At 50.7% G+C, this 27,221-nt stretch overlaps 1 protein-coding gene across 3 annotated transcripts in view; it reads right to left on the minus strand.

Moving 5' to 3' along the window:
• rfx2 (regulatory factor X, 2 (influences HLA class II expression)) overlaps nt 1-27,221 on the minus strand; it is a 48,784-nt gene that overhangs the window by 9,066 nt on the left and 12,497 nt on the right. For 2 of the 3 annotated variants that reach the window (XM_061237942.1, XM_061237943.1), the window contains exons 2-10: nt 17,038-17,150; nt 14,337-14,420; nt 12,473-12,552; nt 9,722-9,989; nt 7,361-7,435; nt 4,795-4,976; nt 3,428-3,547; nt 2,850-2,968; nt 2,198-2,316 (exon numbers count right to left, since the gene is read on the minus strand). In XM_061237942.1, the coding sequence (XP_061093926.1) occupies nt 2,198-2,316; nt 2,850-2,968; nt 3,428-3,547; nt 4,795-4,976; nt 7,361-7,435; nt 9,722-9,989; nt 12,473-12,552; nt 14,337-14,420; nt 17,038-17,142 (1,152 nt within the window). In that variant the 5' untranslated portion in view covers nt 17,143-17,150. The remainder of the gene's footprint in view (nt 1-2,197; nt 2,317-2,849; nt 2,969-3,427; nt 3,548-4,794; nt 4,977-7,360; nt 7,436-9,721; nt 9,990-12,472; nt 12,553-14,336; nt 14,421-17,037; nt 17,151-27,221) is intronic. The other variant, XM_061237944.1, reaches the window with a different exon arrangement.

A 27,221-nucleotide genomic window follows, 5' to 3' on the forward strand; every position in this document is an offset into this window, starting at 1 on the left:
GAGGAAATCTCAAGACCTAGGTAACAGTAACGCAGATCTGGCTAGTTTTGGGGTCATTCCCCATCCCCTGTGACCCTCAGTTTTACCGCCTGTAGGCTCCCAGATTCAGGGAGCTGAACCTGACCACCACGGGACCCTGACCCCCAGGCTCCCCTCTTTAATACGACCGCACAGAACAAGCCTGTAGAACCTGAGACCCAGAACCAGCCTGTCGAACCCGAGACCCAGAACCAGCCTGTCAAACTCCAGACCCAGAACCAGCCTGTCAAACTCCAGACCCAGAACCAGCCTGTCAAACTCCAGACCCAGAACCAGCCTGTCAAACCCCAGACCCAGAACCAGCCTGTCAAACTCCAGACCCAGAACCAGCCTGTCAAACTCCAGACCCAGAACCAGCCTGTCAAACTCCAGACCCAGAACCAGTCTGTCGAACCCGAGACCCAGAACAAGCCTGTCGAACCCGAGACCCAGAACCCCCCGGCCAGGAAGGAAGTAACCCCCACTCTGATAAACCAGCCGGTCACCCTGACTCCTCAAAATAAAATACATTTAAAGTCAACCTTACTCCACTGTGAGCTCAGCGCATCTCCAAGACCAGCCGCCAGACCTGGCAACCCAATAAAAACAGGCTTAGTCAGCCCTCAGGCACACAGGTTACTTATTAAAACGGGATAAAGATGTTGCTTTGCACAGCCAAGATATTTAAACAAGCAGCCACTGTTAACTGCAGTTCCACAAGGTGTGTTATTGGCTCCTAATAATAATAATAATAATAATTTGTTATTTAGCTGACACTTTTATCCAAAGAGACTTACAGTTGATTAGACTAAGCAGGGGACAATCCCCCCTGGAGCAATGCGGGGTTAAGGGTCTTGCTCAGCAGCTGTGCGGATCTTATCATGGCTACACCGGGGATTGAACCACCCACCTTCTGGGCCCCAGTCACGTACCTGAGCCACTAGGCTACAACATGCTGCAGTATTCATATAGGTGAATATGAAGCCTGCAGAATGACATGCAAGGAGAGAACAGCCCAGGCCAAGATGACTAAACCTGAACATTATTACCGAAAAGCTATGGCCAACACACTGCAGTTTGTTTTGACTTTTTTGGGGGAAAATTTGACCACTGCTGCCCCATCGCATAAACATCAATCTTGTTTTTACTTCATCTCCCATTTAGTTTTGTTTTTCTTTGTATCGGCGATGTATCATAGATACTTGATTCAGAGTTTGAACTGAATATAGAAACACAGACTGGTAAACACACGCACACACACACACACACAGGACACATGCACACACACACACACACACACACACACACACAGGAAGTGGTGGAGGCACAAAGACCGGGGGGTTTGTACGAGTGCAGACAGACACACACACAAAGACACGGTGGGGGCGGGGCTCAAAGCTGAAAGGTTAATTGGTCGATCCTGAACGCTGCGCGGAGATGAAAGGAGGCGGGAACAAAAGGACCCGCAGTGGGACCGATAATGCGCCAATCCCAGGAATACTGCACCTAGACCAGGAATACTGCACCTAGACCAGGAATACTGCACAGAGCCCAGGAATACTGCACAGAGCCCAGGAATACTGCACAGAGCCCAGGAATACTGCACAGAGCCCAGGAATACTGCACCTAGACCAGGAATACTGCACAGAGCCCAGGAATACTGCACCCAGACCAGGAATACTGCACAGAGCCCAGGAATACTGCACCTAGACCAGGAATACTGCACCTAGACCAGGAATACTGCACAGAGCCCAGGAATACTGCACCTAGACCAGGAATACTATACCTATCCCTCTTTAATGAGCCCTCCTTCATCGGAGCCCCACTGCCAAATACATAAATAATGAGCGCTAAATGTGTTGTTTTTTTATCTAATGCTTTCATCCAGAGCGACTTACAGTTCACCAGACTAAGCTGGGGCCAATCCCCCCTGGAGCAATGCAGGGTTAAGAGCCTTATTCAAGGACCCCAACAGCTGCGCTGATCTTACTGGCTAAACTGGGGCTCGAACCACCAACTTTCCAGGTCCCAGTCAAGCACCTTAGCTACTAGGATAAAACACAATCTGCACCCACACCAGCCCTTTCTGGATAAGACTTGACACTTGGTGTCTACTGAACCCAGCCAGGTCCGCCCCCGGACTGTCGCCATGGCAACACATGGGTGACGGACAACCTACCTCGCAGTGGTCCCGGTACAGGCTCTGCAGCTTCTTGAGGTCGTTGGGGGAGATGCGTTCGGGGAGGGGGCACGAGCCCAGGTCTGGGGCGGGGAACGGGGGCAGCACATGGGACACATCTACCGGAGGGATCAGAGACGGGTCAGCAACCATTATTCCCACCAAAACAATCTAACACTGTGATCTTCTTTCCTGGAGAGCTGCAGGCTCTTAATGTCAACAACCAATTCCAACCCAAGAAACCAGGTGATGCGAGTTAACTCTAAAGGTGTAAGATCACAAACATGCGATTAGAAAGTTCTTATTTGAAGAATGGAGGTCAATGGAGAGCAATGGAGGTTGAGAACACTGGCTTAGATTGTTGAAAAAGTATTCCAAAAAACCTACTCTTCAAACGGTTAGCTTTATACAACTGCTTTAACCCTGCTTTAAAGAAGAGCTGGCTTCTTTAGAACATTCCTTCCTAAGCCAGTGTTCTAGAACTCCATTGCTTTCAATCACCAGTGATGATTGTGACATCAGCATTAGAATGTCCGGTGAAGAACATTCTAATCACGTATTTGTGACCTCACACCTTAAAGGGCTGATTGATCACCTAACTGCAGAGTAACAGTGAAAACCAGCACACCCGGCGGGGCGGGGCGGGGCTCACCGATGTACTGCTGGTGGTGCTGGCTCTGTGCAGCCAGAGACTCTGACGAGCCGGAGGAGTGCTGGGACCCCCCGGAGAGCCCGTCCCCCATGGCGTCCACCTTCTGCAAGGGCTTGAACCTGCACACGGGGGGGGGAGGAGGAGCAGCATGAGGAGAGGGGGACAGTGGGGTAGTGGGGGTGGGTAGGAGAAGGGGATGGTGAGGTAAGAGAGGGGATGGTGGGGTATGAGAAGGGGACGGTGGGGGGTAGGAGAGGGGGACGTGGGGTAAGAGAGGGGGGTGGTGGAGGGTAGGAGAGGGAGATGGTGGGGTAAGAGAGGGGGATGGTGGGGGGTAGGAGAGGGAGATGGTGGGGTATGAGAGGAGGGAGATGGTGGGGTATGAGAGGGGGATGGGGGGTAGGAGAGGGGGATGGTGGGGTATGAGAGGAGGGAGGTGGGGTATGATAGGGGGACAGTGGGGTATGAGAGGAGGGAGATGGTGGGGTATGAGAGGAGGGAGATGGTGGGGTATGAGAGGAGGGTGGTGGGGGTATGAGAGGGGATGGTGGGGTATGAGAAGGGGATGGGGGGTGTACCTCTGTTTGTGGTGCACAGGCTGCTGCCTCATGGCTGTGTACTGAGAGTCCTCCTGCAGCCGGTTCAGAGGGGAGTCCGGCTTCAGACGGATACCGTAGTAATGATACTTAGAGTTCCCCCTGAGAGAGAGACAGGGGGAGAGAGAGAGAAGAGGGGGAGCAGGGGAGAGGGAAAGGCGGGAGAGAGATTATTATCAATATACATTTTATAGAAACGATTACCTTTGCAAAACTTTCTATACGGTGTTCATGTGAATATAGCACATTTTCCTTTGTATTGAAGACAGAGAGGTGAGAGGGAGGATAAAAACAGTGAGAGTGAGTGAGAGAGAGAGGGAGAGAAAGAGAGGAGGGAGAGGAGGGGGAGAGAGGGAGAGAGAGAGAGAGAGAGAGAGAGAGAGACAGGACACTGTAATCATCCTCTCCACACGCCAGTGCTCAGCTGAGAGATCTCCTGCATGCCAAACGCTCCGGTGTGTTTACAGTCAACAGAGCGACTCCAAGACCCCCGCACGCTGAATTAACCCCGCCCCCTCACACAGTCACCGCACACGCTGAACTAACCCCGCCCCCTCACACAATGGGCCCCATCCTGGACTCACATGACTGCACATGACATTCTGATTGGTTTATCGTATGTTACACCCAAGATGCACCTATTCATTAATTAAGCCACTAAGTCCAGCCCTTTTGGACCATCTGCCCTGAAACGACCAATAGTGCGTCTGACCACGCCCTATTTGTCCTGCACTATAGACTTGTGCTGTAAATTATCCCCGCCCACACAATGTTCTCCAACTTAGCCCCGTCCCCACCCCACCCCCCTCTCTCTGCCCCTTTCTCACACACTATGTTACAAATTAGCTCTCTCTCTTCCTCTCGCCTTCATCCTCTCTCTCTCTCACACACACACACACACACACACACACACTGTTATAAATTGGCTCTCTCTCCCTCTCTCACACACAGTATGTTATAAATTAGTTCTCTCTCTCTCACACACACACACACACTCACTGTTATAAATTAGCTCTCTCTCTCCCTCACATGGTGGAGTATAAATGAGACCTTCCATTCTCTCAGTGTGCTGTAAATTAGCCTGTCTCTCTCTGTGCCTCTCTGTCCACACCAGATATGCCCTCTCTCTCCATCTCATCTCTCTCTCTCTCTCTCTCTCCCTCCCTCCTTCCCTCCATCTCCCTCCCACTCCCTCCCTCCATCTCCCTCCCCATCTCCCGCCCCCCGACTCCCACTCCCCCCCTCCCCCCCCAATCCCACTCTCCCTCCCCCTCCCCCCCCTGTCTCCCCTCTCCCTCCCTCTCTCCCTCCCCCCCTCCCTCTCTCTCCAGCGGGGGGGCGTATCGGACCTGTTTCCCAGCCTGCGGGTGCGGAGCCCCATGAAGACGGAGCGGATGAGCTTGCCGAAGGAGGCGGCGTTGACGGGGTCCAGTTTCTGCTCCTGGCAGTGCCACAGGTAGTGGTTATACAGGGAGCTGCGCGGGAGACTCACGCCGTCCGCCGTCTCGTAGTTATCCAGCAGCCACTGCAGCTGGAGAGAGGACGGAGCAGGGCCACAACTCAACACGGCGCAGTCAGACCGAACACAGCACAGAGTCGTAACTCAGCACCGGGTCAGGACTCAACACAGCACAGCACAGTCAGACCAACTGGACACAGTCAGACCAACTCAGCACAGTGCAGGGTCACAACAGTCAGACCAGCTAAAGACAGCACAGAGCACAGTCGGACTGGACACAGCACAGGGTCACAGCTAAACACAGCACAGGTCATAGCCCAACATAGTCCAGCACAGTATCACAGCTCTCACACAAACACACACACACACACACACACACACACACAAAATTAGATAAACACAATCCCTCTCACGCACACACACACACACACACAGACACACACACACACACAAAATTAGATGCACACAATCACAATCACTCTCACACACACACAAACACACACACACACACGTTAAAACACAGACCCAGCGCTCTGACGGCCTGACATAAACACCGCGTTTACTCAGCAGAAGGGGAAGATGGCAGGGTGTCCGAGACTCCTGACACGTTCACCACCCGCTCCGACCACGCAAACGGAGAGGAGCCCAGATTGATAGGCTAATTAGCCATTATTACATCAATTACCGCGCCGGTGTAAAACATCGCAGCACGTCCGCACGCTCCACGGCAACGGAGACAGGGCTCCGACACACGGTGTCATTATTTTCCCCCGCGGGGGAGGGGGGGGGGCATGAGTCCCCCTCGCTCTGCGTTCCCCGGGGGGGGGGGGGGGGGGGATACAGATTTGTCTCCTGTCGGTGACTGACAGGCTAAGTGTCGGGGAGCGGGCCCGTCTCATCGGAGCTGTCAGGAAGGACGGAGAACACAGAGATTCACCACCAGCGAGACCCCCCCCACCAACCCCACCCCTCCGATTCCACCAGCCCCTCGCCGTCTCCCCCAATGACACCGGCCTTCGCATTAAACGGCCACTTTTCGGACAGTGGGGAACGTATTTGCATACTATGAATTATGAGCATATCACCAAGGCCATTGTGCCATTACATCTCACCGATTGACTGCACAGGATGATAAACGCTATGCACTGGAAATACACCCCACATATAAAGGCTAAGATTTACATGTGCTGTATCCTACTGTGGTCTTCCTGGTACAAAAAACTCAGTGCTACTGCTGTATTGATAATAAAATAATATTTTAATACACAAAAAACGAATGCAGTTAAATAAAACCGTTAAAGACTTCTCAAAGATGCTACTTGGTGAGTTTATCTTATTAATCTACGAGGGTTCACATTTTTATCTACGCGATCACATTGCTGGAACTGTACTTTCCTCGAGGGTTTTCAGCGCACTTGACCCTGGTTCTGATTAGCAATTTATTGCATGTCGCTCTGGATAAGAGCCAAATCACTAATGTAATGTAATGCAACATCTGAATGTCATACATAAGAGCATACAGTACATGCTCATAAACGTGTTACGAAGGCTCAATGAAGCCTTATAAACATGCACGAAACACAAAGCCTAAGCAGTGTGGCAGAAACACGATAGACTGCACTTAAAAGCGTATGGGTGCCGACTCGCAGGAGAGAGAGAGAGCGTGAGTGAATGAGTGAGTATGAAGGAGTGAATGTGTGTACACGTGGTAAAAACGCCACGCCGTCCTCTGATTCCCCCCCCGCAGACAGAGCCGGTCTGCGTGCCGTTCGGTCCTCTCCACGCCGAGCGGACGGGGCTACGGTGTCGTTACGGCGGGGGAGGGGAGTTTATGAGGTTAAACGCATGCGGATTCATTCAGGGGGACAGCCAGCGCAAGCCAAGCGGGCCACGTCTGCAGCAAACCAAGCAACACGTGTGAGCAAGAGCCAGCGCCATCTCACCCAACAGACTCAGAGTGCTCGGATGATTCACCGCACAGACTCAAAGAGTGATTTGATGATTCACCCTACAGGTTCAAAGAGTGCTCAGATGATTCACCGTACAGACTCAGAGAGTGATTTGATGATTCACCGTACAGACTCAAAGAGTGATTTGATGATTCACCCTACAGGCTCAAAGAGTGCTCAGATGATTCACCGTACAGACTCAGAGAGTGATTTGATGATTCACCGTACAGACTCAAAGAGTGATTTGATGATTCACCCTACACACTCAATGATTGCTCAGATGATTCACCCTGCAGACTCAAAGAGTGATTTGATGATTCACCCTACAGGCTCAAGGAGTGCTCAGATGATTCACCCTACACACTCAATGATTGCTCAGATGATTCACCCTGCAGACTCAAAGAGTGATTTGACGGTTCACCCTACAGTGCTTGGGCAGCAGAGAAGACGACAGTGTTCAGGTGCGAGGCCTTATCCTCCCTGTGAACGAGCTCCTGGGCGACTTACATGGCTGTTGAGCAGGCTGCTTTTGTGAGTGGTAATCCCTTCAGACTTTTGCAGGTTTTCAATCGCCATTTCAAGCTACAGAAAAAACAGCATGCAAAAATATAAAAGAGAGAGAGAAAGAGAGAGAGAGAGGGAGAGAGAGGAGGAGAAGAAGGAAAGAAAGGGAGTACAGAAACAAAACAGAAAGGAAAGAAGACTGTTAGCTGCAGCCAGGGTCTGTGCATTTCCGTCACACGGTCAGTGTTGCGGCCGGATTTGTCGCCGGCCAATAAAAAGCATGCAAATGAGCGGGCTGTCAGGGTTAAGCGGAGGGCTTCCATGTCCCGACGCTCCCATATATGCGAACGAGCAGCGCAGGCGGGAACAGGGGGCGCGCCAAGCTCAATGGGAGTGAGTCTGCGATTCCCCCCTCACCCAGACCCCCCCCCAAATATTTTAATTACTGAAGAATAGTCCTCTTCCCTCGCCTGTAGCAGAAGGAGCTTCAGTGGACCCCTGCTCGCTGACACTCTAACAAACACTAAACCAATTTCCACCCAATCCTCATGTACGCCACAGCTGTCCTCGATCGTCCTGTGGAAATCTCACCCAGAAAGGGAGGTGTGGGTGGATTTTGTCCCAACCAAGCAGTTACACACATACCAGTCGAGGTCCGTATAAACGACTGTAATGGTTGATTTGTAGAATCAGGTGTGTTGCTGCTTGGTTGGAACAAAAGCCTGCATCGACTCTAGCCCTTTCTGGGTAAGATTGAGTATCCCTGCCGTAAAGGATCGCTCTGTTTGGAAACTTATGTTCATCCCAGGAGGGGTTTGAAGCTGCGGGCCAAATAAGGCCCTGAGGTCTGGCCTCTGTCTCTACTGCCTGAGGAAAAGGATTAAAACGGCAGCTTCATCACCTTCCTGTTCCTGTACCTACGCTCTCCTGTTCCTGTAGCTACGCCCTCCTGTTCCTGTACCTACACCCTCCTCTTCCTGTACCTATGCCCTCCTGTTCCCGTAACTACGCCCGCCTGTTCCCGTACCTACGCCCTCCTGTTCCTGTACCTACGCCCTCCTGTTCCCGTAACTACGCCCGCCTGTTCCCGTACCTACGCCCTCCTGTTCCTGTACCTACGCCCTCCTGTTCCTGTACCTACACCCTCCTGTTCCTGTACCTACACCCTCCTGCTCCTGTAACTGCACCCTCCTGCTCCCGTAACTACGCCCTCCTGTTCCTGTACCTACGCCCCTCTTCCTCATCCTCATCCTCACCCTGTGGCAGCACCCTGGTCCCCCTTGCTGCCCATAGGGGGCGTTCATCGAGGCCACCAAACGGATGTGTGTGTGTGTGTGTGTGTGTGTGTGTGTGTGTGTGTGTGTGAGAGAGCAGCTGGGCTATGCGTACACAAGCAGCAGACAGATCAGTGGCACCAGCACATATCCCATGAGCCTCCTCTGTAGCTCGGCACAACTCCCTAATCCTGGGGCCCAAAGACTGAGCACAGGCCTTTTATACTTAACGCTGTCCTTTTGAACTCATTGAAGTGTCAATACACTTAAGTGTCAAGTCAGGACTTCTGGTAAAAGACATCATTGTTAACTGGCAATGATGAATCTTCTGAGAAGATTTTTGGCAAATATCTTTGTCCCCATAAGGGACATACCTAATCCCATAGTCCTGTAAAATATTATACCTGAATTAATTTTTTTATTTTAAAATGTATATGTAAATCTACATAGCCTGGTCAGACGGAACCCAAAAACCCTAAACATACAAAGTGCCTCTCACTGCCCAGAGGAGGCCCAAATGGATTTGACACTGAGCAGAAGCAGCGTTAATGCGAGAAGATGACTTCTGAAAATAAGTCTGACTGAGGGGTCCTTGAGTGCTGTTCTACACACAAGAGTGGGTGTTCTGGAATGTTTTTCAAAATTCTAAGTCAGTGTTCTAGAACTTTCAGTAGTGATTGTTACATCAGCATTAGAATGTTCAGTTAATTAACAGCGGTGGTAACCAACCCTGTTCCTGGAGATCTGCCCTGTAGGTTTTCACTCCAACCCCAACAAAGCATACCTAGCTAGATATCTTGTTGAGGTGCTAATCAGTAGAGTCAGGTGTGTCAAATTAAGTTTGAAATGAAAGCCTACAGGATGGACCTCCAGGAAGAGGGTTAAAAGGCATGACCTGAGGCTGCGTCTCTGACCTCGGCCAACGCCGTTGCATTTCTCACCACATTCAGAAGTGTGTACACAGATGCTGCAGTTTGTGTTTATAGACAACCACCTTGCTACACTTCTCCAAAAAAACAAAGCCAGTTCCCTTCTGTGGCAATAAAGGACCGGTCCGCCTGTGTGCGCTGTGAGCCGTAACGGGTCGTACCATTGCCGAGGAGGAGCGGGCGGAGTGCGGGCCCAGGTGGCGGTTGGCGTCCATGCCCCCCCCGTGGATGAGGTAGGCCCCCCCGCTGGAGATGATCTGGCTGCCGCCCACGTCCATGGCCACGCCCACCATGCCGTGGGGGGGCACGGCGCCGGCCGACGACACCACCGTGGTGACCTGGGGGCCCCCCGCCTGAGAGTCGAAGTACGCCCCCCCGCTGCTCTGCCCGTACAGCTGCGCCTCCGGGTTGTAGGAGTAGGCCGTCCGGCTGGCGAGGGGGAGGGAGGGAGGGTCACTCGTTCATCTCCGCCACTCGTTCATCTCCCTCACTCGTTCATCTCCGCCACTCGTTCATCTCCCTCACTCGTTCATCTCCGCCACTCGTTCATCTCTCTCACTCCATCTCTCACTCGTTCATCTCCGTCACTCGTTCATCTCCGTCACTCGTTCATCTCCGTCACTCGTTCATCTCCCTCACTCGTTCATCTCTCTCACTCGTTCATCTCCGTCACTCGTTCATCTCCCTCACTCGTTCATCTCTCTGACACGTTCATCTCTCTCACTCGTTCATCTCCCTCACTCGTTCATGCACCTTCTCTTTGGAAACTCGGAAGGACAGATGCATTCATTCGGAAGTCAGAAATGCTCCCAACTTTGACAACTTTGTGAAAAGGCCCTAGTAACAGAATTTAGGAATTTCAATGTCACTCGTTCGTCTTGCTCACTCGTTCTTTGCGGTCACTTCTTCATGCAATCTCTCTCTCACACGTGCGTCTGCGCTCGCTAACCCAACCGATGCAATCGTTCGGATCTCTGAAACGCTCCTAAGCTTGAGGGCTTTGAGACTTTGAAGAGAATTTAGGAACGAGTCCTTCATTTATGGAGTTTCAATATGGCAGCTGTGTTTTTTCCCACACACTGTATTCTTTAGAGACCGTGACCAGACACCATCAGAATTTGACACAGGAACGCATTACGTTCATTGTTATTTTTTTCATTAAGCAATGACATTTTTTCTGTTTATTGCCACGTTTTGCGCTGGTGACAGCAAGGACAGCATAATCGTCCACGCCATCTTTCAATTTCATCCGTTTGACTGGCCTTTCAGCGTGCGACTCTGAGCTCCTTCTGTAAAACAGCGAAACCGTAAGGAAAACGGAATCAGGCCCTGCTCCTCTGCCTCCGAGGCCCATCTCCTGCTAAGCAGCGCTAATGGAGTGCGCTTCTCTACACACAGGCCTGACATTTCTCCACCCTCGCCCTGGGGAGCGCCGCATTGCGTCCGCGTGGAGATACGCCACGGCGGCCATTTTGAGACCTGAGACGAGCGGCGGCCAATGAGCGCTCCGCTAATTAGCCCGACGCGGCCGGCTTCAGGTCCATTATCCCCCTCTAACCTCGCGCAGATCTGTTTAATTAACTTTTAAATTAGGGCCTAATTAGCGCCGCGCCGCTGAAAAGGCTACGGAAACGGTCGGGACGCGTCGGGGCCCAAGCTATTGTGACAGGAGGACAGCGGTCTGTCGGGGCCGTTTAACGTTTTATTCCCTTATTTACTCACGTCCGTTTTATCCACAGAGAGAAACGCCACCTTTGTGCTGTGACGGGAAATAACTTATTTAAGTAAATAAGAGAGACACGTTTTAAGAAAGTCTGAAGGAATCTAAGAGCTAATTCCAATCGCTCTTATCTTTGAATTGTTCCAGACCGATCGATCGCGGCCCGCCATCTTTAAGGACTTTCTAACCCGTTAAATGTTCCTTCTAGGATCCTAGGTTCTAGGTTCCTTCTTTCCTTTCTTGTGTGGAAATTTGAGCGCATTCTTTGGGGAACTATTTTTCCCTAAAGCGTGACGTATAAATGATCGACCTGTGGGTCCACCTCTCCCCATCTACCAAGCATATGCTACGTCTGTAACTGACATGGCTTCGAACTGACATTTGAAGGAGATTCCCTTCGCCTAATTCACGTTTTCTCCATTTTCCTGTCTTTGATTGTTTTTATTTCATATTTTCCTAACCTCTCCCAATGGGTGGAGCTAGGGGCAAGAAACAGAAAAAAAAGAGGAGAAAATAATTAATTGGAATGAGCCCCATGTGAAATGGTGCTGCGCTATCCCATGGTGCAGCAGAAACATGAACAATCTGGTGCACCATGTTCCTCTATGTTTATGTTTCTGGTGCACCATGGGATAGCTCAGCACCATTTATGTTCCTTCACTCTGAAACCCCTCTGACATAGCAGAGCAACGCAGACACTGGGATCGTGCGCAACATCAAACTGCTTCCCCCTGCGACTTCCTGTAGCAGGTCATTACTTGAGAACGGTCTCTCTGCAGTCTATCTGGGTCTATCCATCTCGTCCCCGGTCATGGTTATGAACTTTATTGTACGTCACTCTGCATTCGAGTGTCTGCCTAATGCCTGTAATGTAATGTAATGCAGCCCGTAGGCTCTCTACAAAACACCAGTACAAGACACGACTATACAAACCGCTATACGGACACATCGGTACACAAAATGGCCCATGCTTTGGAAGTATAGAGGCACCCCACCCATGTGTCTGCTGGGTGGGTGGGTTTTGAACTGAAGGGGGTGTTTTGTAGTGTGCAAGCTGCAGTGTCCCCTTACTGCAAAACACCTCAGAGGTCCGCAACATCAATCTGCTTCCCCCTGCGACTTCCTGTGAGAGGTCATTGGTTGAGACACACACACACACACACACACACCGGATGGTGGTGGGGGTTCTTACATGGTTCCGTTGGTGTACACAACCTCCCCTCCCTCCACGTACTGGACCTGGGACGGGTACACGTGCTGGACCTGCTGGACCTGGAGAGACAGACCCGCATCAATGCCTGCGCCGCCATGTCACCATGACAACAACAAAACCAGTTCAAGCAAGCGTGCCACTGACACTCCTCCTATGGATATTAATTTACACACACAGTCAGAACAAGATAGGTGAGGACTCTTTTCTCTTCTTTCACAGGGAGATGCTCATTTTCAGACTATATATGTCTGGTAAGAGGCAGAGGACTTGGACCAATCACACGCGCATACATCACTCGTCGGAAACTGGTCGGAGACAGAATGTTCAGCGCTCAAGCCAAACACTAATATACCCAGAAATAGTCAGGGTCTGGAGGTCTGACCAATCAGGAAAAAGCAGGAATAACAGTTGGGAGAACCACCCTATGAGGTTACTCAGAAGTAAATAAAGTGGATCAAGAGTAGAAGCAAAGCTAGTAGACGAAGAGTAGACACAAAGATTGTAGAGAGTAGCAGCAAAGATAGTACAAAGTAGAAGATAGTAGATAGAGAGTAGAAAAAAGATAGTAGATAGAGAGTAGAAGCAAAGATGGTAGACAGCGGGAGTAGAAATAATATTTAAAAAGCAATGATTTGGCTTGTAGGGGTCGGATGAGACCCAAGCAGAACAGTAACAGGGCTTGATGAGTCCCCAAAAGGAGAACTGACACATATCTTAACAGAACCGAACCCAACCAGACGGCCAGACCTGAAGGTCAACACTGCTTTGAACCCACCAAAAGAGGTTAATTACACACAGAAACGGGAGTTACAGGAAATGCACTCTCTCTAAAAGCAAAGATCAGATCTCAGTGCATGTTCACAATTAGCTTCCTGTGTGAGCCCTTCCATGCCTGTTCGGTACATGAGATAGGCTGACACAGATCAAATGGAGTTTTCAACCAATCGGGCAATTGCACATCAGTGGCCGTGCCTGGTGCATTACAGTCAGTAGGTGGCACTGGGTACAAAGTATCCCAGCATGCAGCTCTACTGTACCCATCTCGCTCTCACTTCCTCTGTGTACACAGCAGGGATGCACGTCCACGTACGTACAACAAACGCGCAGTCCTACACAAACACGGTTTTATTCTCGTTATTCTGCTTTTGTGCGTGTGTGTGTGTGTGTGTGTGTGTGTGTGTGTGTGTGAGAGAGAGGCAGAGAAAAAATGATATAACATAACATAATGATGAGAACAGCCCAGCCTTTTCCCACCACTGAAGTGTACCTACTGCTTAGTTCGCCCAAAAGCTACATAGCATCTCGCACCGTATCAAGTCTGGCCTTGAAAAACGGAGTGATAGAGATAGAGGTAGAGACAGACACAGAGAAAAAGAGAGAAAGTGAGAGATAGAGATAGACAGATACAGGGGGGAAAGAGAGAGATAGAGGTAGACAGTGGGGGAAAGAGAGAAAGTGAGAGATAGAGGGAGAGAGAGAGATACAGAGAAAGTGAGTGAGAGAGAAAGAGGAGGGAGAAGCCCCTCTCCAAGGATGTCAGTAACAGAAGGAAGCACACAGAGAACAGGCACTTCCACTGAAACGCCTAAGGGCACTGCAGAAAGACACGTGCTGTGAGTGTGTGTGTGTGTGTGTGTGTATGAGACTGTAGTGTGTGTGTGTGTGTGTGTGTGTGTATGAGACAGGCTGTAGTGTGTGTGTGTGTGTATGAGACAGGCTGTAGTGTGTGTGTGTGTGTGTGAGACTGTAGTGTGTGTGCTTTAGATGCAGTCCTGAAGGTGAGGCCTGGTTCAGACCCTCTCCTCTGGGGGAAGTGCTGTTACTGAGGGGGTGGGGGTTGTACCTGCTGGGGGACCTGCTGCACCCTGGAGAGCTGCTGGCCTGGCGCCCCCTTCTGGCCAGAGCTTGTAGCCTGCACCAGCACCCGCTGAGGAGAGAGGAGAGGCTGTTACAGGCTGATACTTCACTCACTCACTCACTCACTCACTCACTCACTCACTCACTCACTCACTCACTCACTCACTCACTCACTCACTCACTCACTCACTCACTCACTCACTCACTCACTCACTCACTCACTCACTCACTCACTCACTCACTCACTCACTCACACCTGTAGGCATATACACGCACACACACCCCACAGGCACGCACACTACAGTACATTATAGTCATTCAGCAGTCGCTCTTATCCAGAGTGACGTAAAATAAAGTGCACATGCACACACACACACACACTTTCATTCTGTAGCTCGTTTTATAAGAAGCCTGTTTATATTAAAATGAAAAGTGGGATATTCCAGGTCCTCGTGACACGTCTTCTCTCACTCAGAACGTGCCGGAAGGAATGCGCTCCCCACCGCCCCGGCAACTCGACACACGTCTGTTCGCCCGGCGGATGTTTCCTCCGGCGGTTACAGCACACGCAATTACTCCCCGTTTTCCTCCACGAGCGAGCGAGCGCTAATGGACATCCGCTTTAGAAAACAAACAGCGCCCGCCACCGCCTCGCGGAGAACGCACCGCTGATGTCATCGCCCGGCCGCTCTGGCCTTCCTCAGACCGGGCCGGCGGGGCGAACGCGCTACTGAAGACCCTCCTGGGTTTAGCGTCTAAAACGCCCACAGCACCCCCACCACCCTATACCCAACACCCCAATAGTACCTGAAGTCCCTACCCCTGCCCCCAGAGCGTCCCAGAGCCCAATGGTCAGCTCTCCGTGCTAACAACGGAGAGCCGATAATTATGTAAAAACATCATCACCTGGGAAATTGTTCTACAAACAGCTCAGAAAAATAGCAGTTTGACTCTAAAATCTGCATACAGTGACCAAATGAAATTTTCTTTACTTGAATTAGCATGGAACACAAATCGAAAGCTCCAAAACGCAAAAGCCCCTGGGCCTTTAACGCAAACACCTGATTACGTTTCGTCAAAGCTCCTCATCCGTTCGCGATCGCCCGCAAAGACACCTCTTCCTCCGCAACGAAACTCCAAAACCGGCTCTACAACAATCGAGTCAACCGTTACTGACAGACCCACAGGACAGACGGGGGGGGGGGGGGTCAACGTGCTAACGTGCTATGTGCTTATGTGCTACCTGACGGAGGTCTCCGTTTCAAAAGCCCCCCCATTCCGGTGTGTAAAAAGTGGCGGGTAATTACATTTATCGACTTCCCTTTCAGCCGAGCGGCGGCTTTGAGTCCGTTCGGGATCGAGTCTCGCACAGCGCATTGTTCGCGGGCGGGGGTAAAGAAACGCGGGGCCGAACGGGAGTAAACAGATTGCTTTCTCACTCACACAATGCGCTTCAGTTCCAATGCCTCGGCTGAGTCACGTGACCGCGAAAGCGGCTCCGTTTTTTTTTTATTTAACACGTCGTGTCTGCGGCGGCTTTTGTCTCAGCCCGCCCGCTCTTGATTTTTAACGACACTTTTTACAATGAGCGGCACAAAAGGAGGCGGCCTTTCGTTTTGCGGTTTATTTCCCGCTTTATAGTTCCGCTTTTATCGCGCTCGTGGTGACGGGCGAATAAAAACGGCCATGTAGTATTTCTATTTTCGTACTCTCCGTTTGTGGAGAATAAGTGTTAAGTGTTAAATATTTAATAATAAAGATAACTGTTTATGCAGCACAGGATTGCAGACTGAAGAGCTTTACGGAAAAGTAAGTATGGGGTGGTGGGCAGGGGGGTGGGGAGCAGAGGGCATGGGGTATTGGGGTGTGGAGTGGAAGGTGTCGGGTGTTGGGTATAGGGTGTGGGGCGGTGGGGTGTAGTGTGTATAAGGTGTTGGGTATAGGGTGTGGGGCGGTGGGGTGTAGTGTGTATAGGGTGTTGGGAATAGGGTGTGGGGCGGTGGGGTGTAGTGTGTATAGGGTGTTGGGTATAGGGTGTGGGGCGGTGGGGTGCAGTGTGTATAGGGAGTTGGGTATAGGGTGTGGGGCGGTGGGGTGTAGTGTGTATAAGGTGTTGGGTATAGGGTGCGGGGCGGTGGGGTGTAGTGTGTATAGGGTGTTGGGTATAGGGTGTGGGGCGGTGGGGTGTAGTGTGTATAGGGTGTTGGGTATAGGGTGTGGGGCGGTGGGGTGTAGTGTGTATAGGGTGTTGGGTATAGGGTGTGGGGCGGTGGGGTGTAGTGTGTATAGGGTGTTGGGTATAGGGTGTGGGGCGGTGGGGTGTAGTGTGTATAGGGTGTGTGGTATTAGGGAGCTCATACGCCGGAACAGGCTGCACCACAGGGGCCTGGGCGGAGGAGTGTTAGGGTGTTGGGGTATTGGGGTGTTGGGGTATAGGGTGTGTGGTACTGGGGTGTTGGGTATAGGGTGTTGGGGTATTGGGGTGTTGGGTATAGGGTGGTGGGGGCAGTGGGGTGTTGGGGTATTGGGTATAGGGTGGTGGGGGCAGTGGGGTGTTGGGTATAGGGTGGTGGGGGCAGTGGGGTGTTGGGGTATTGGGTATAGGGTGGTGGGGGCAGTGGGGTGTTGGGTATAGGGTGGTGGGGGCAGTGGGGTGTTGGGGTATTGGGGTGTTGGGGAGCTGATACCTGCTGGGACGCTGGGACAGGCTGCACCACGGGGGCCTGGGCGGAGGAGGCCGTACGCAGCGCCACACTGGCCGTGGAGTCTGAGCCTCCCTCTGAGCTCTGCATGCTGGAGTCTGAGAGAGGAGGAGAGGAGAGGAGGAGAGGAGGAGGTGAGGCTCGGACCACAGGCAGGATTCACCCCTCAACACCCCACACTTAACCACTGAGCACAGACTCTTATCCAGAGAAACTACCCAGCTTACACCTCACACACAGTACATTTACCCTGCTGGATCTTCACTGTGTCAGTACAGGTTAAGGGTGCCACAATGTGCAAAAATATATTACCTTTGCCATGTGGATTCTATTTTTATTGTAGGTGCTATAATAACGCTGTGAAAGTATCAAAACGCACAGTCCTCAAATAACACACAAACCCAGATTAAGAAACTACACTTAAACCAGCTGTTTGGACTTCCGTAACTTTATGACATCAAAACTATATGCTCATTTGCATATGTCCGCCTTCAGCAGGGCCCACCTTGTAGCTGAACAAATCCGAGAGCTCGGCACAAACAGCGTTCAGTTTGTTGCAGAACTAGCCAGCCAATCAGGACAGCGGTGATATTAATGACACAGTCACTAAAACAGCCTGTTTTTGGTAAAACTCCTGAGAGGTGCTGGAGAATGGAATATGTAAAACTGGATAGAGATGGCTTTTGGTAGTTAAAACCACATAAACATCATCTTATGGCTATAAGAATCTAAAATAAAACACTGGAAAGGTGTAAAATATGGGCCATTGACACACCTCTGTTCACGGGTGCCATGGCAATGCCCCAACCGAATCAAACTGGCAACAAGCCCAGATCCCCAATCAGCCTGACACACTGCCACCCACGACCCGCACCTCTGTGTCACACGGGACAGGAACCCCTCTCCCCGACCCAAAGGACGAAGTCACGCGTCCCGGGGAGAAAGAGGAGGTAGCAGAAACCCCTAAACAGCGTGTGACCGAGGCCTAATCGAGCCGGCGTTCGCCCGCGGTCCTCCAGGAGATCGGCTCTCCCCGCGGGGGGCCGTGATTGGTGGAACCGGATGTTCTGCGTTCAGGTACGAGCCACTGAGGAGGCGGACGGACAAGCCCCGGCAGGAGAGAGCGACGCAGAGATCAGCCCGGAGACCTGGAGCCTAGCGCGCCGCCGAGCGCTAACGACTCTCGGAGAGACCGCGGAGGAGGAGAGGAACGAGGGAGGAGAGGCAGATGGAGGGGGAGAGAGAGAGAGGGGGGGGGGAGAGACGCAGACAAAAAGCAATACGGAGAGAGGGAGACAGGAAGGGAGACGGAGAGAAAAAGTATGTTGTACGTTGTTTATTGTGTATAATATTGAATGCGCTTCGGCAACAATGGTTGTGATTTCCGTTAATGCCAATAATGCCATTTGAATTTAAATTTAAATTTGAAAGCGAGAATGAAAAGCAAAGAAACAAGAGAGACGGAGAGAAAGAGGGAGAGCGTGACAGTGAGAGGAGAGAGAAAACAGAGTGGAAAAAAGAGAGAAAGAAAAAGTGTGGGAGAGAGATAGGGAGAAATTGAGAGTAAGGGAGAAAGTGAGAGTAAGAGAGTAAGACAGAGAGAGAGAGAGAGAGAGAAGGAAATGGCTCCTCTCTTCCCGGTGAAAGCAGAGCGCTCTGGTGCTGGTGGTTCCAGCGCAGCTCCAGCCCCGCTCTCCTGAGGCTCAGTAATCCAGCTGATATGAGGAAATTCCTCAATGCTTTGTAAACGTTTGCCGGTTGCTATGGTGAGGAATCCATGACGACCACCCCCAACCCTGCCCCCCACTACCCCCACCCCCCCTGCTTTCTCCTTTTCTTTTTAAAGCTCATGCAAAGTAACTTGAGATTGGTGGCAGAGTGAGGGGAAGAGAGAGAGAGAGAGAGAGAGAGAGAGAGAGAGAGAGAGAGAGAGAGAGAGCAAGCAAGAGAGTGAGTGACAGAGAAAGAGAAAGAGAGCCAGTGAGTGAGTGAGCAAGAGAGTGAGAGAGAGAAAGAGAGCCAGTGAGTGAGTGAGCAAGAGAGTGAGAGAGAGAGAGAAAGAGAGAGCAAGCAAGAGAGTGAGTGACAGAGAAAGAGAAAGAGAGCCAGTGAGTGAGTGAGCAAGAGAGTGAGAGAGAGAAAGAGAGCCAGTGAGTGAGTGAGTGAGCAAGAGTGAGTAAGAGAGAAAGAGAGCCAGTGAGTGAGTGAGCAAGAGAGTGAGAGAGAGAGAGAGAAAGAGAGCCAGTGAGTGAGTGAGTGAGCAAGAGTGAGTAAGAGAGAAAGAGAGCCAGTGAGTGAGTGAGCAAGAGAGTGAGAGAGAGAGAGAGAGAGAGAGAGAGAGATCTGAGTAACAGGCTGAATCAGATTCACTAAGGACACACAGACCAGGCACTTCCAGTGTAACTTCCTAAGGGCACTGGCAGCAGATAGCAGGTAGAATTGTGTTAGCAATCGCTAGCACCATCCAGTTCAACCTGAGCCCCTGAGAATACTTAGGTGTATGTATATGAACGAATACAGCGCAAAATGTATATATTAATGCCAGATAGAGTGGGTCAGTAAGAAGAACACAAGAAAAGAAAAAAGCGAAAATGTAAAGGAGTGAGTTTGCCCAGCAGAAATGAAAAACAGGTGAATAAACTGGGGGTTATGTTCTCACACATACACAAGCACACGCACGCGGACACACACACACGCACGCAGACACACACACACGCACGCAGACACACACACACACACACACACACTCAGTGATTTAGAAACTGGTATGCGGGGATGGGTGTGGCCGTGTTGTTGTTCTGCTGAAATAGACTGGGGGTTAGCAAAGTCAACTTAGGTGAGTAATGCATGGGCAAGACGGTGTTGAAACGGCCAAATCCTGCCGTCTGAGAGAGGGGAGGCAGGTGGAGCAGTCAATCACAGCGCTGAGTGTGTGTGTGTGTGTGTGTGTGTGTGTGTGTGTGTGTATGCATACATGCATGCATGTGCTTGAGTGTGTGTGTGTGTATGTGCTTGAGTGTGTGTGCATGCATGCATGTGCTTGAGTGTGTGTGTGTGTGTGTGCATGCATGCGCTTGAGTGTCTGTGCATGCATACATGCATGCATGTGCTTGAGTGTGTGTGTGTGTATGTGCTTGAGTGTGTGTGCATGCATGCATGTGCTTGAATGTGTGTGTGTGTGTGTGTGTGTGTATATGTACGATAACATGGGTGTGTGCGTGCACACACTCATGCACACAAAATAGTGTGCAAAAATGTTGAGTTCGGGTTTGCTTTCCATCAAATGCAGATTCATTGAAACAGACATTTAAACCAGGGGTGCCCAGATTTTTTGCACCCCACACACACACACACACACACACACACACACACCAGATACTCTGTGACAGAGAACAGTGACCCCGCACTCTCTGTACAATGCAGTGCTGCTCTTAGTGTCTGCCCCTGCAGGACCCTCTCCAGTGTATTTGACACGGTGGGTACAGAATCAACACGCTCCTGCAAGAGCCAGCGCTAAACTGGCCCCCTCCTTTAGAAGTCCTCAAGATCACCAAAACCACCACCAAAGCTGGTTTAAAAAAATACACTCTCACAATTCATTTTTAAACAAAGTTACGAAAGAAAGGTGGTGAGGCTACTAAAAGATATCAATCCTATATGGGCCATATAAAAAGAAAAAAAAAAGAAAAAATTATATATATATATATTTATTTTTATTTTTTTTATTTTATAATTATTTTTTTATTGTTTTTTTTATTTTTTAAACAGAGTCTACAAAAGAAAGACTGTAGGCGACTAAAAGATTTAGGCTAAATCCTATATAGGCTATATAAAACAAAAAACTAAATATTGTCTCAATTTATTTTTAAACAAAGCCTAAGTTACGAAAGAAAGACAGTAGGCTACTAAGAGATTTAGGCTAAATCCTATATAGGCCATATAAAACAAAAAAACGAAAATAAAAATAAATAGTGAGAGAATATGTAGACAAAACCTAAGTTGCACAGTTAAGCTACTAAAGTGCTTAAATCCTACATAGGTTAAAAACAGAACACTAAATACTCTCTGAAAATTTGTTTTTGTTGTTTTTAAGCCACAAGTCACAAAAGATTTCAATTTCTAAACAGGTTAAACCCTACGTAGGCCATATAAAACAAAACAAAACAAAACAAAACAGAAGGAAAAGTGCTCGGACAGAAAGGAACACAGCAGAAATTCTCAGGACGTCTAAGAGAGCCTCTGACCGCGGGCAAACGTTGGGTTATAAATACACGCGGAACAATCCCGCCGGTTATCTTTGGATGCCTTCCCCCGGCGTGGCTGTTGCCCGGAGGGGTCGATAAGCCCCGGGGTATTTTCACCGCTGGCCTGCAGGGGGAGGGAGGGGGAGGGAGCGTACGGGCACCACTTCCCAACCAGAGAACCGCGCTCCGGCAGAAAAACGGCGTTATTACGGAAAATCGATGAAGTTTGAAATGTGCCAAATGCTCTGTGGAGAGGGGTTTCTGAGAGACCTGAGCGCAAGGGGGGGGGGGGGGGGGCAGAGAGGGGGGTCTACTGTTCTAGTCCGCCGGCCTGGAGCCCCAGAAGAGGTTAAAAGCCACGCAAATTCCCCACCGGCTGCAGCGAGGGACACAAAAGCGGGGCGCAGCGGGGGTGGGGGTGGGGGGGCCCTTCAGCACTGAGACTGCTCTTTAAAACTGCCCCCCCTCCCCTCCCCGGCCACAAAAACACAACTTCACTCAAACCAGACGCACATTACACACAAGTCACAGTGCACAAAGATACTCTACAGTCAGACAAAGATGATTCACCAATATAACAAGGCATGAAAGGACATTAAACTAGCCATTGGCTAGTGCCCGGTGTTATATTCAACTGGTGAATAAAAAGGCGAGGGAAAGAGAGAGAGAGAAACAGAAAAAGGGGACTGAGTTTTTTTACAGAGGTATAAGTGAGAGATATAAAGCTATACCTGGCAGTTGGTAAAAACTGAAGCACATCTGTCACTGACAGATCTAACTTAAATAACATCCAATCGCAGAAAAACACATACAGATGTTCAATTAAAAACAGGAGCCCGCAGTCTTGGCTCTTGTTTGCACTGGCCCACATTGTTTGCAGAGCAACAACGGTTGCCAGGGGCAACACCGTCCACTCCCGTTTCCAAGAGCCTGTTGCTAGGCGACCAACAGAATACTTCCCAAACCAAACAATGCCATCCCCCAACTGATCCCTCTATCTCACATTAACCAGAAACTTACAACAATAAATATGTAACCTATTAATTTCAGACACTGGGGGGGAGCACAATTGGCCCCGTGGAGCAAGGAGAAAAGAGAGAGAGCGAGAGAAAAGATTAAACAGTTTTAAACTCTGAAGGCTTTTTGATGGGCTTGAGAGGTGGCACTGTTCCCTTTAACCCTCGGCTCAGGGGCTCACTTAAACAGGGGAAACGTGTGGAGAAGCCCAAAACCCTCCAAACATTCCCGACAAACCTCCAAAATAACAACTCCCTTCCCGGGAAGAGGAACACCTGGAGGGGGGAGAGGGCACGACCTGCTTCCTCTTCTCCCCGTCCCCCCGGCTCCGGAAGCAGGCATGACTGAGTCACAACGCCCAGGCTCTTCTCCAAACCTTCCTGTCATTTCTCACCACTGATCAGTTACAGGGTCCCGTCTTAATCCAATTAATCCTCCTCCCCCAGCTCTCCCTCTCTCCGGCCCTTAACCCTCTGAAGAATGGAGGAGGTCATTTGGAATGGGTTTTTTTCCCAGAATTCTAAATCAGTGTTCCAGAATTCTGCTGCTTTAGATCACCAGTAGTGATTGTGACATCAGCATTAGAATATTCGGTTCAGAGCATTCTAATCACATATTTGTGATGTCACAACTTGAAGGGTTAATTGCTATCTGAGGAGTGGGGAGCAGGGCCTGTACAGGCGGACTCGAGTACAGCCAGACGCAAGCATACAGACGGACCGCTGCACACCCACCTGCCCCCTGCGGGGCTGCAGCTCTGGCGAGCACGCAGCGCTACCTGGGGAAACGTGAGCTCGCAGTCAGAGAGGCCTTCACTTAGCGCTATCAGCACTGCATCGCTAAACCCCCCAGCCCTCTTCCTGTGTGACAGAACATCAGCAGGTTTTATGCCTCTCTGATTTTATTATAGAAGCCATAACCAGTGTACACACACACACACACACACACACACCTGAGCATACACACACACGTATACACAAACACATGTACACACACTCACACACACCTGAGAGCACACACACACACACACACGCACACACATACACGTATACACAAGAACAAGTACACACACACACACACACACACACACACACACACTTGCCGCTGCGGAGGTTGCTTTTGAAGCCCGTCTCATTAATTTCCCCTCTAATCCAATCAAAGCAGCGCGCAGGTCCGCAGATGGTGGGCCAGCGGACCGGCTGCGGTGGGGGGTGAGGTGAGGGGGGTAGGGGGGGGTGAGGCCGGCGGTCCCACTGTTCCTGCCGCCAAACGGGCGGCGGGGCGCTGGGCTCCCGGTCCCCTAACCCCTGCCCAACACCGCCGGCTCAGCGCCATCCGTCACCGCCGGCACCACAGACTGACAGCTGGCTAATAATTAAGCCGTTGCCATGGAGACGGCCTGTTTGCCCCGACGCCCCCGCACTCTCCCCACCGCCACCTCTACCTCCTCAGCCTTCCCAAGTTCTAGAGGAATCAGAGTTTAAAACCGGGGAAGAGAGAGAAGAGGGGGGGGGAGAGGGAGGGAAGAGAGGGAGAGGGAGAGGGAGAGAGAGAGAAAGACACAATCCTGAGAGCTATCTGTGGGTGTTTCTTCAATCATGTTTTCCCCCCTCCCTATGATGACAGTCAGGGAGGTACCATTGATGCAGCACCACCCTTGTTGCCCGTAGTGACAAAACATTATTTCCCAAAAATCCAAAAAGCCCTCACACGTGCACAGTCACAGCAACCGGAACAAGAGTGCGCGCTCCACAACGACGGGAACAAGAGTGCGCGCTCCACAACGACGGGAAGAAGAGTGCGCGCTCCACAACGACGGGAACAAGAGTGCGCGCTCCACAACCACGGGAACAAGAGTGCGCGCTCCACAACGATGGGAACAAGAGTGCGCGCTCCACAACGACGGGAACAAGAGTGCGCGCTCCACAACCACGGGAACAAGAGTGCGCGCTCCACAACGACGGGAACAAGAGTGCGCGCTCCACAACCACGGGAACAAGAGTGCGCGCTCCACAACGACGGGAACAAGAGTGCGCGCTCCACAACCACGGGAACAAGAGTGCGCGCTCCACAACGATGGGAACAAGAGTGCGCGCTCCACAACGATGGGAACAAGAGTGCGCGCTCCACAACGACGGGAACAAGAGTGCGCGCTCCACAACGACGGGAACAAGAGTGCGCGCTCCACAACCACGGGAACAAGAGTGCGCGTTCCACAATGACGGGAACAAGAGTGCGCGCTCCACAACGACGGGAACAAGAGTGCGCGCTCCACAGGTTTCAAACTTTTACTCACCCCAGGCATTAAATGAGTTTCTATATTTATAGGTAAAAGTTATTTATTCTATATTTAGAGATAAAAGTTATTGGGGACATTAAGGCGACACACAAAATGTTTCTTTTACATTTTGGGGTCGATTTGACGAAAGGCGTCGTACAACGTCAACATAATTTGAGCGTTAAAATAGAGTAGTCGAGCTTCAATCGCTGATGAAAACAAGAGGAGGTTGTCTGACACAAACCACGTCCGAACGCTGACGAAAACACGTGTACGTATGAGATTTTAAAGAACTACGCATGTTCCTCATTAGACCTTTCACTTTCACCATTCCTCCCTCCCGTTCGGACATGGCCTGGCATTTTAATCACACCGGCAGCCCCGGTCGCCATGGAGAAAGCACAATGAACACAAACCGCTTTTTCTCACTTAGGAGGAGGCTAATGATGTTTCGCTGGCTAGGCCCGGCTTCTTGAGGAATTCTTATTGGCTGCGGTGGGCTCATTCCGCTCTCATTAGCAATCTGGACCAATCGGCACTGAGAAACTTGCGTCTTAATTGACTGAATATAGCCCAGGAATTTCTTGATAGCAAGTACCATATCATGTGCTGTGTGTTTAATTGGAAATGTAAAGATGTATTTCCCGTATAACTTTAAAATGAGGCCCATATGAAATCCAGACCTCAGCCGTATGTAACCTTTTGAATAAAACTAGGAAACGTGCTGAAAGAGAAATCAGAAGTCATTTCCTGTGAATGTCCAGTACCGGTCCCTTTGGCCCGCCAGCGGACTCATTTCCCCCTTCCCAAATCCAATCCGCCCGTTGGCTTAGCGCTGCCATCTTTTATTTACAGCTGAAACGAAACTGTGCGGAAACGAATCCAGTCTGCTCTCATACGGGCTGTTAACACGTCGGAGGAGCCTGGGTTTTACCCTCTCTGACTCAGCATCGTCGAGCATGCCATAGGAGCAGCCCAGCCTGTTCGGGGACGATACCGCCTGCACCAAAAGTCAAACCGCAAAAAGTCAGCCCGCACAGAGACAGTGGGAAAGGCAGCGCTGTTAGGCTGATCTCATAGACGATCTCAATAAAAAACGCTCCACTTGGCAAGCTGTCGACGAACGCAACGTGGACACGGGACGGGCTAATTGCTCCTGCGCTGTACTTTCACAAGAACCAGTTTGAACAGCCGCGTGAATCACCAATGACTGGCTTCCAGTGAAGGGTGTGTGCGCTTTCCCCTGCGATGTCTGCTCCAAACACAAACTCCCAGGCTGCACCGCTGCCTCACATTCTGTGGGCACGGTCAGCGCCTCCCTGAAACCCCACCCCGACCCCGTTCGGCTGGGGGGGGGGGGGGGGGAGTGAGAAAGAGACACGGAGAGAGAGAGAGAGCCAGCTGGAACAGCGCTCCACAGATCAGGTTAAGAGAAAGCTCCAGGGTGAAAGGAGGCGCAGCAACAAACAGAAAAAAAAAAAACACACACCTGACACTCATTAGAGAACAGAAACATTCGCTGGCGTACGATTGGGCACAGGCCCCGCCGATCTGTGGCTGAAGGCAGGAACACGCCAAGCTTACCGCAGTGGCAGAGCGGAGGTCTGCGGATGCAGAGTACCTTCACCAGGTGCCAGTGCAGGGGGGGACAACACCATCAGACCCTCCCCTAACCTGCTGTCTCCTGCCACCACACGCACTTATAAATAAACTCTTCATGCTAGTGAAGGCTTAACAGGCAGCTGTGCTATAGTGGGGGGAGGGGGGGGGGGGCAGCTCTTGATGAACCCTTTAAGGTGTGAGGTCACAAATACGTGATTGGAATATTCTTAACGGAACATCCTAATCACAAATGGGTGATCTGAATGTTCTTAACTGAACATTCTAACGCTGATGTCACAATCACTGCCGGTCATTGAAAACAGTGGAGTTCTAGAATACGGATATAATAATCAAAGGGTTACATGTATTCTTTGACCATTAGGCATGCTCCATTATACTGCACCCTGAAGTAAAGGACAACTCGCACAGTGGGGGAGGGGTGACTGTACCTGATAAGCGATGGCGCAAACAGAAAAGCCCCCTGCCATCACAGACCCTCTGTACCCCCCATGCCCCCACCCTCCTGCAGCGATCAGGCTTTCATTGTTCCGACGTTTGCGCGGCATCAGCTGGGGGAGGTGACAGTGGCAAACCTGGTGCCATGAAAGACCGCCTTTCAGCTGGAAATTCGTTTGATACCGAGGCGATTTGCAGCGGGAATCCTCTGATCTTTACATATGAATACTGGGGGGAATCGATGATGAGTATGCCAAACAGACCCCTGCACAAACAACACTGCAGAGGGTCTACGATGTGAGTTTATCTTTCAGACCCACCTGTACAAGAGTCAGAAACCCCGCTTTTACCAAGACAGCAGCGACAATAAGCCCCTTTCCCGCAGACTGATTTTAACCCTTTGGAGAGTAGGCTTTTACGCATGGTTTTATTTTATTTTTCATTCCAAGTCAGTGTTCTGGAACTACATTGCTTTCAATCACCAGTAGTGATTGTGACATCAGCATTAGAATGTTCAGGTAAGAACATTCCAATCAGTCATTTGTCCCTTCACACCTTAAAGGTTTAAACGA

The sequence above is a fragment of the Conger conger genome, chromosome 4 (genome assembly GCF_963514075.1).
Source record: "Conger conger chromosome 4, fConCon1.1, whole genome shotgun sequence".
NCBI lineage: Eukaryota > Metazoa > Chordata > Actinopteri > Anguilliformes > Congridae > Conger > Conger conger.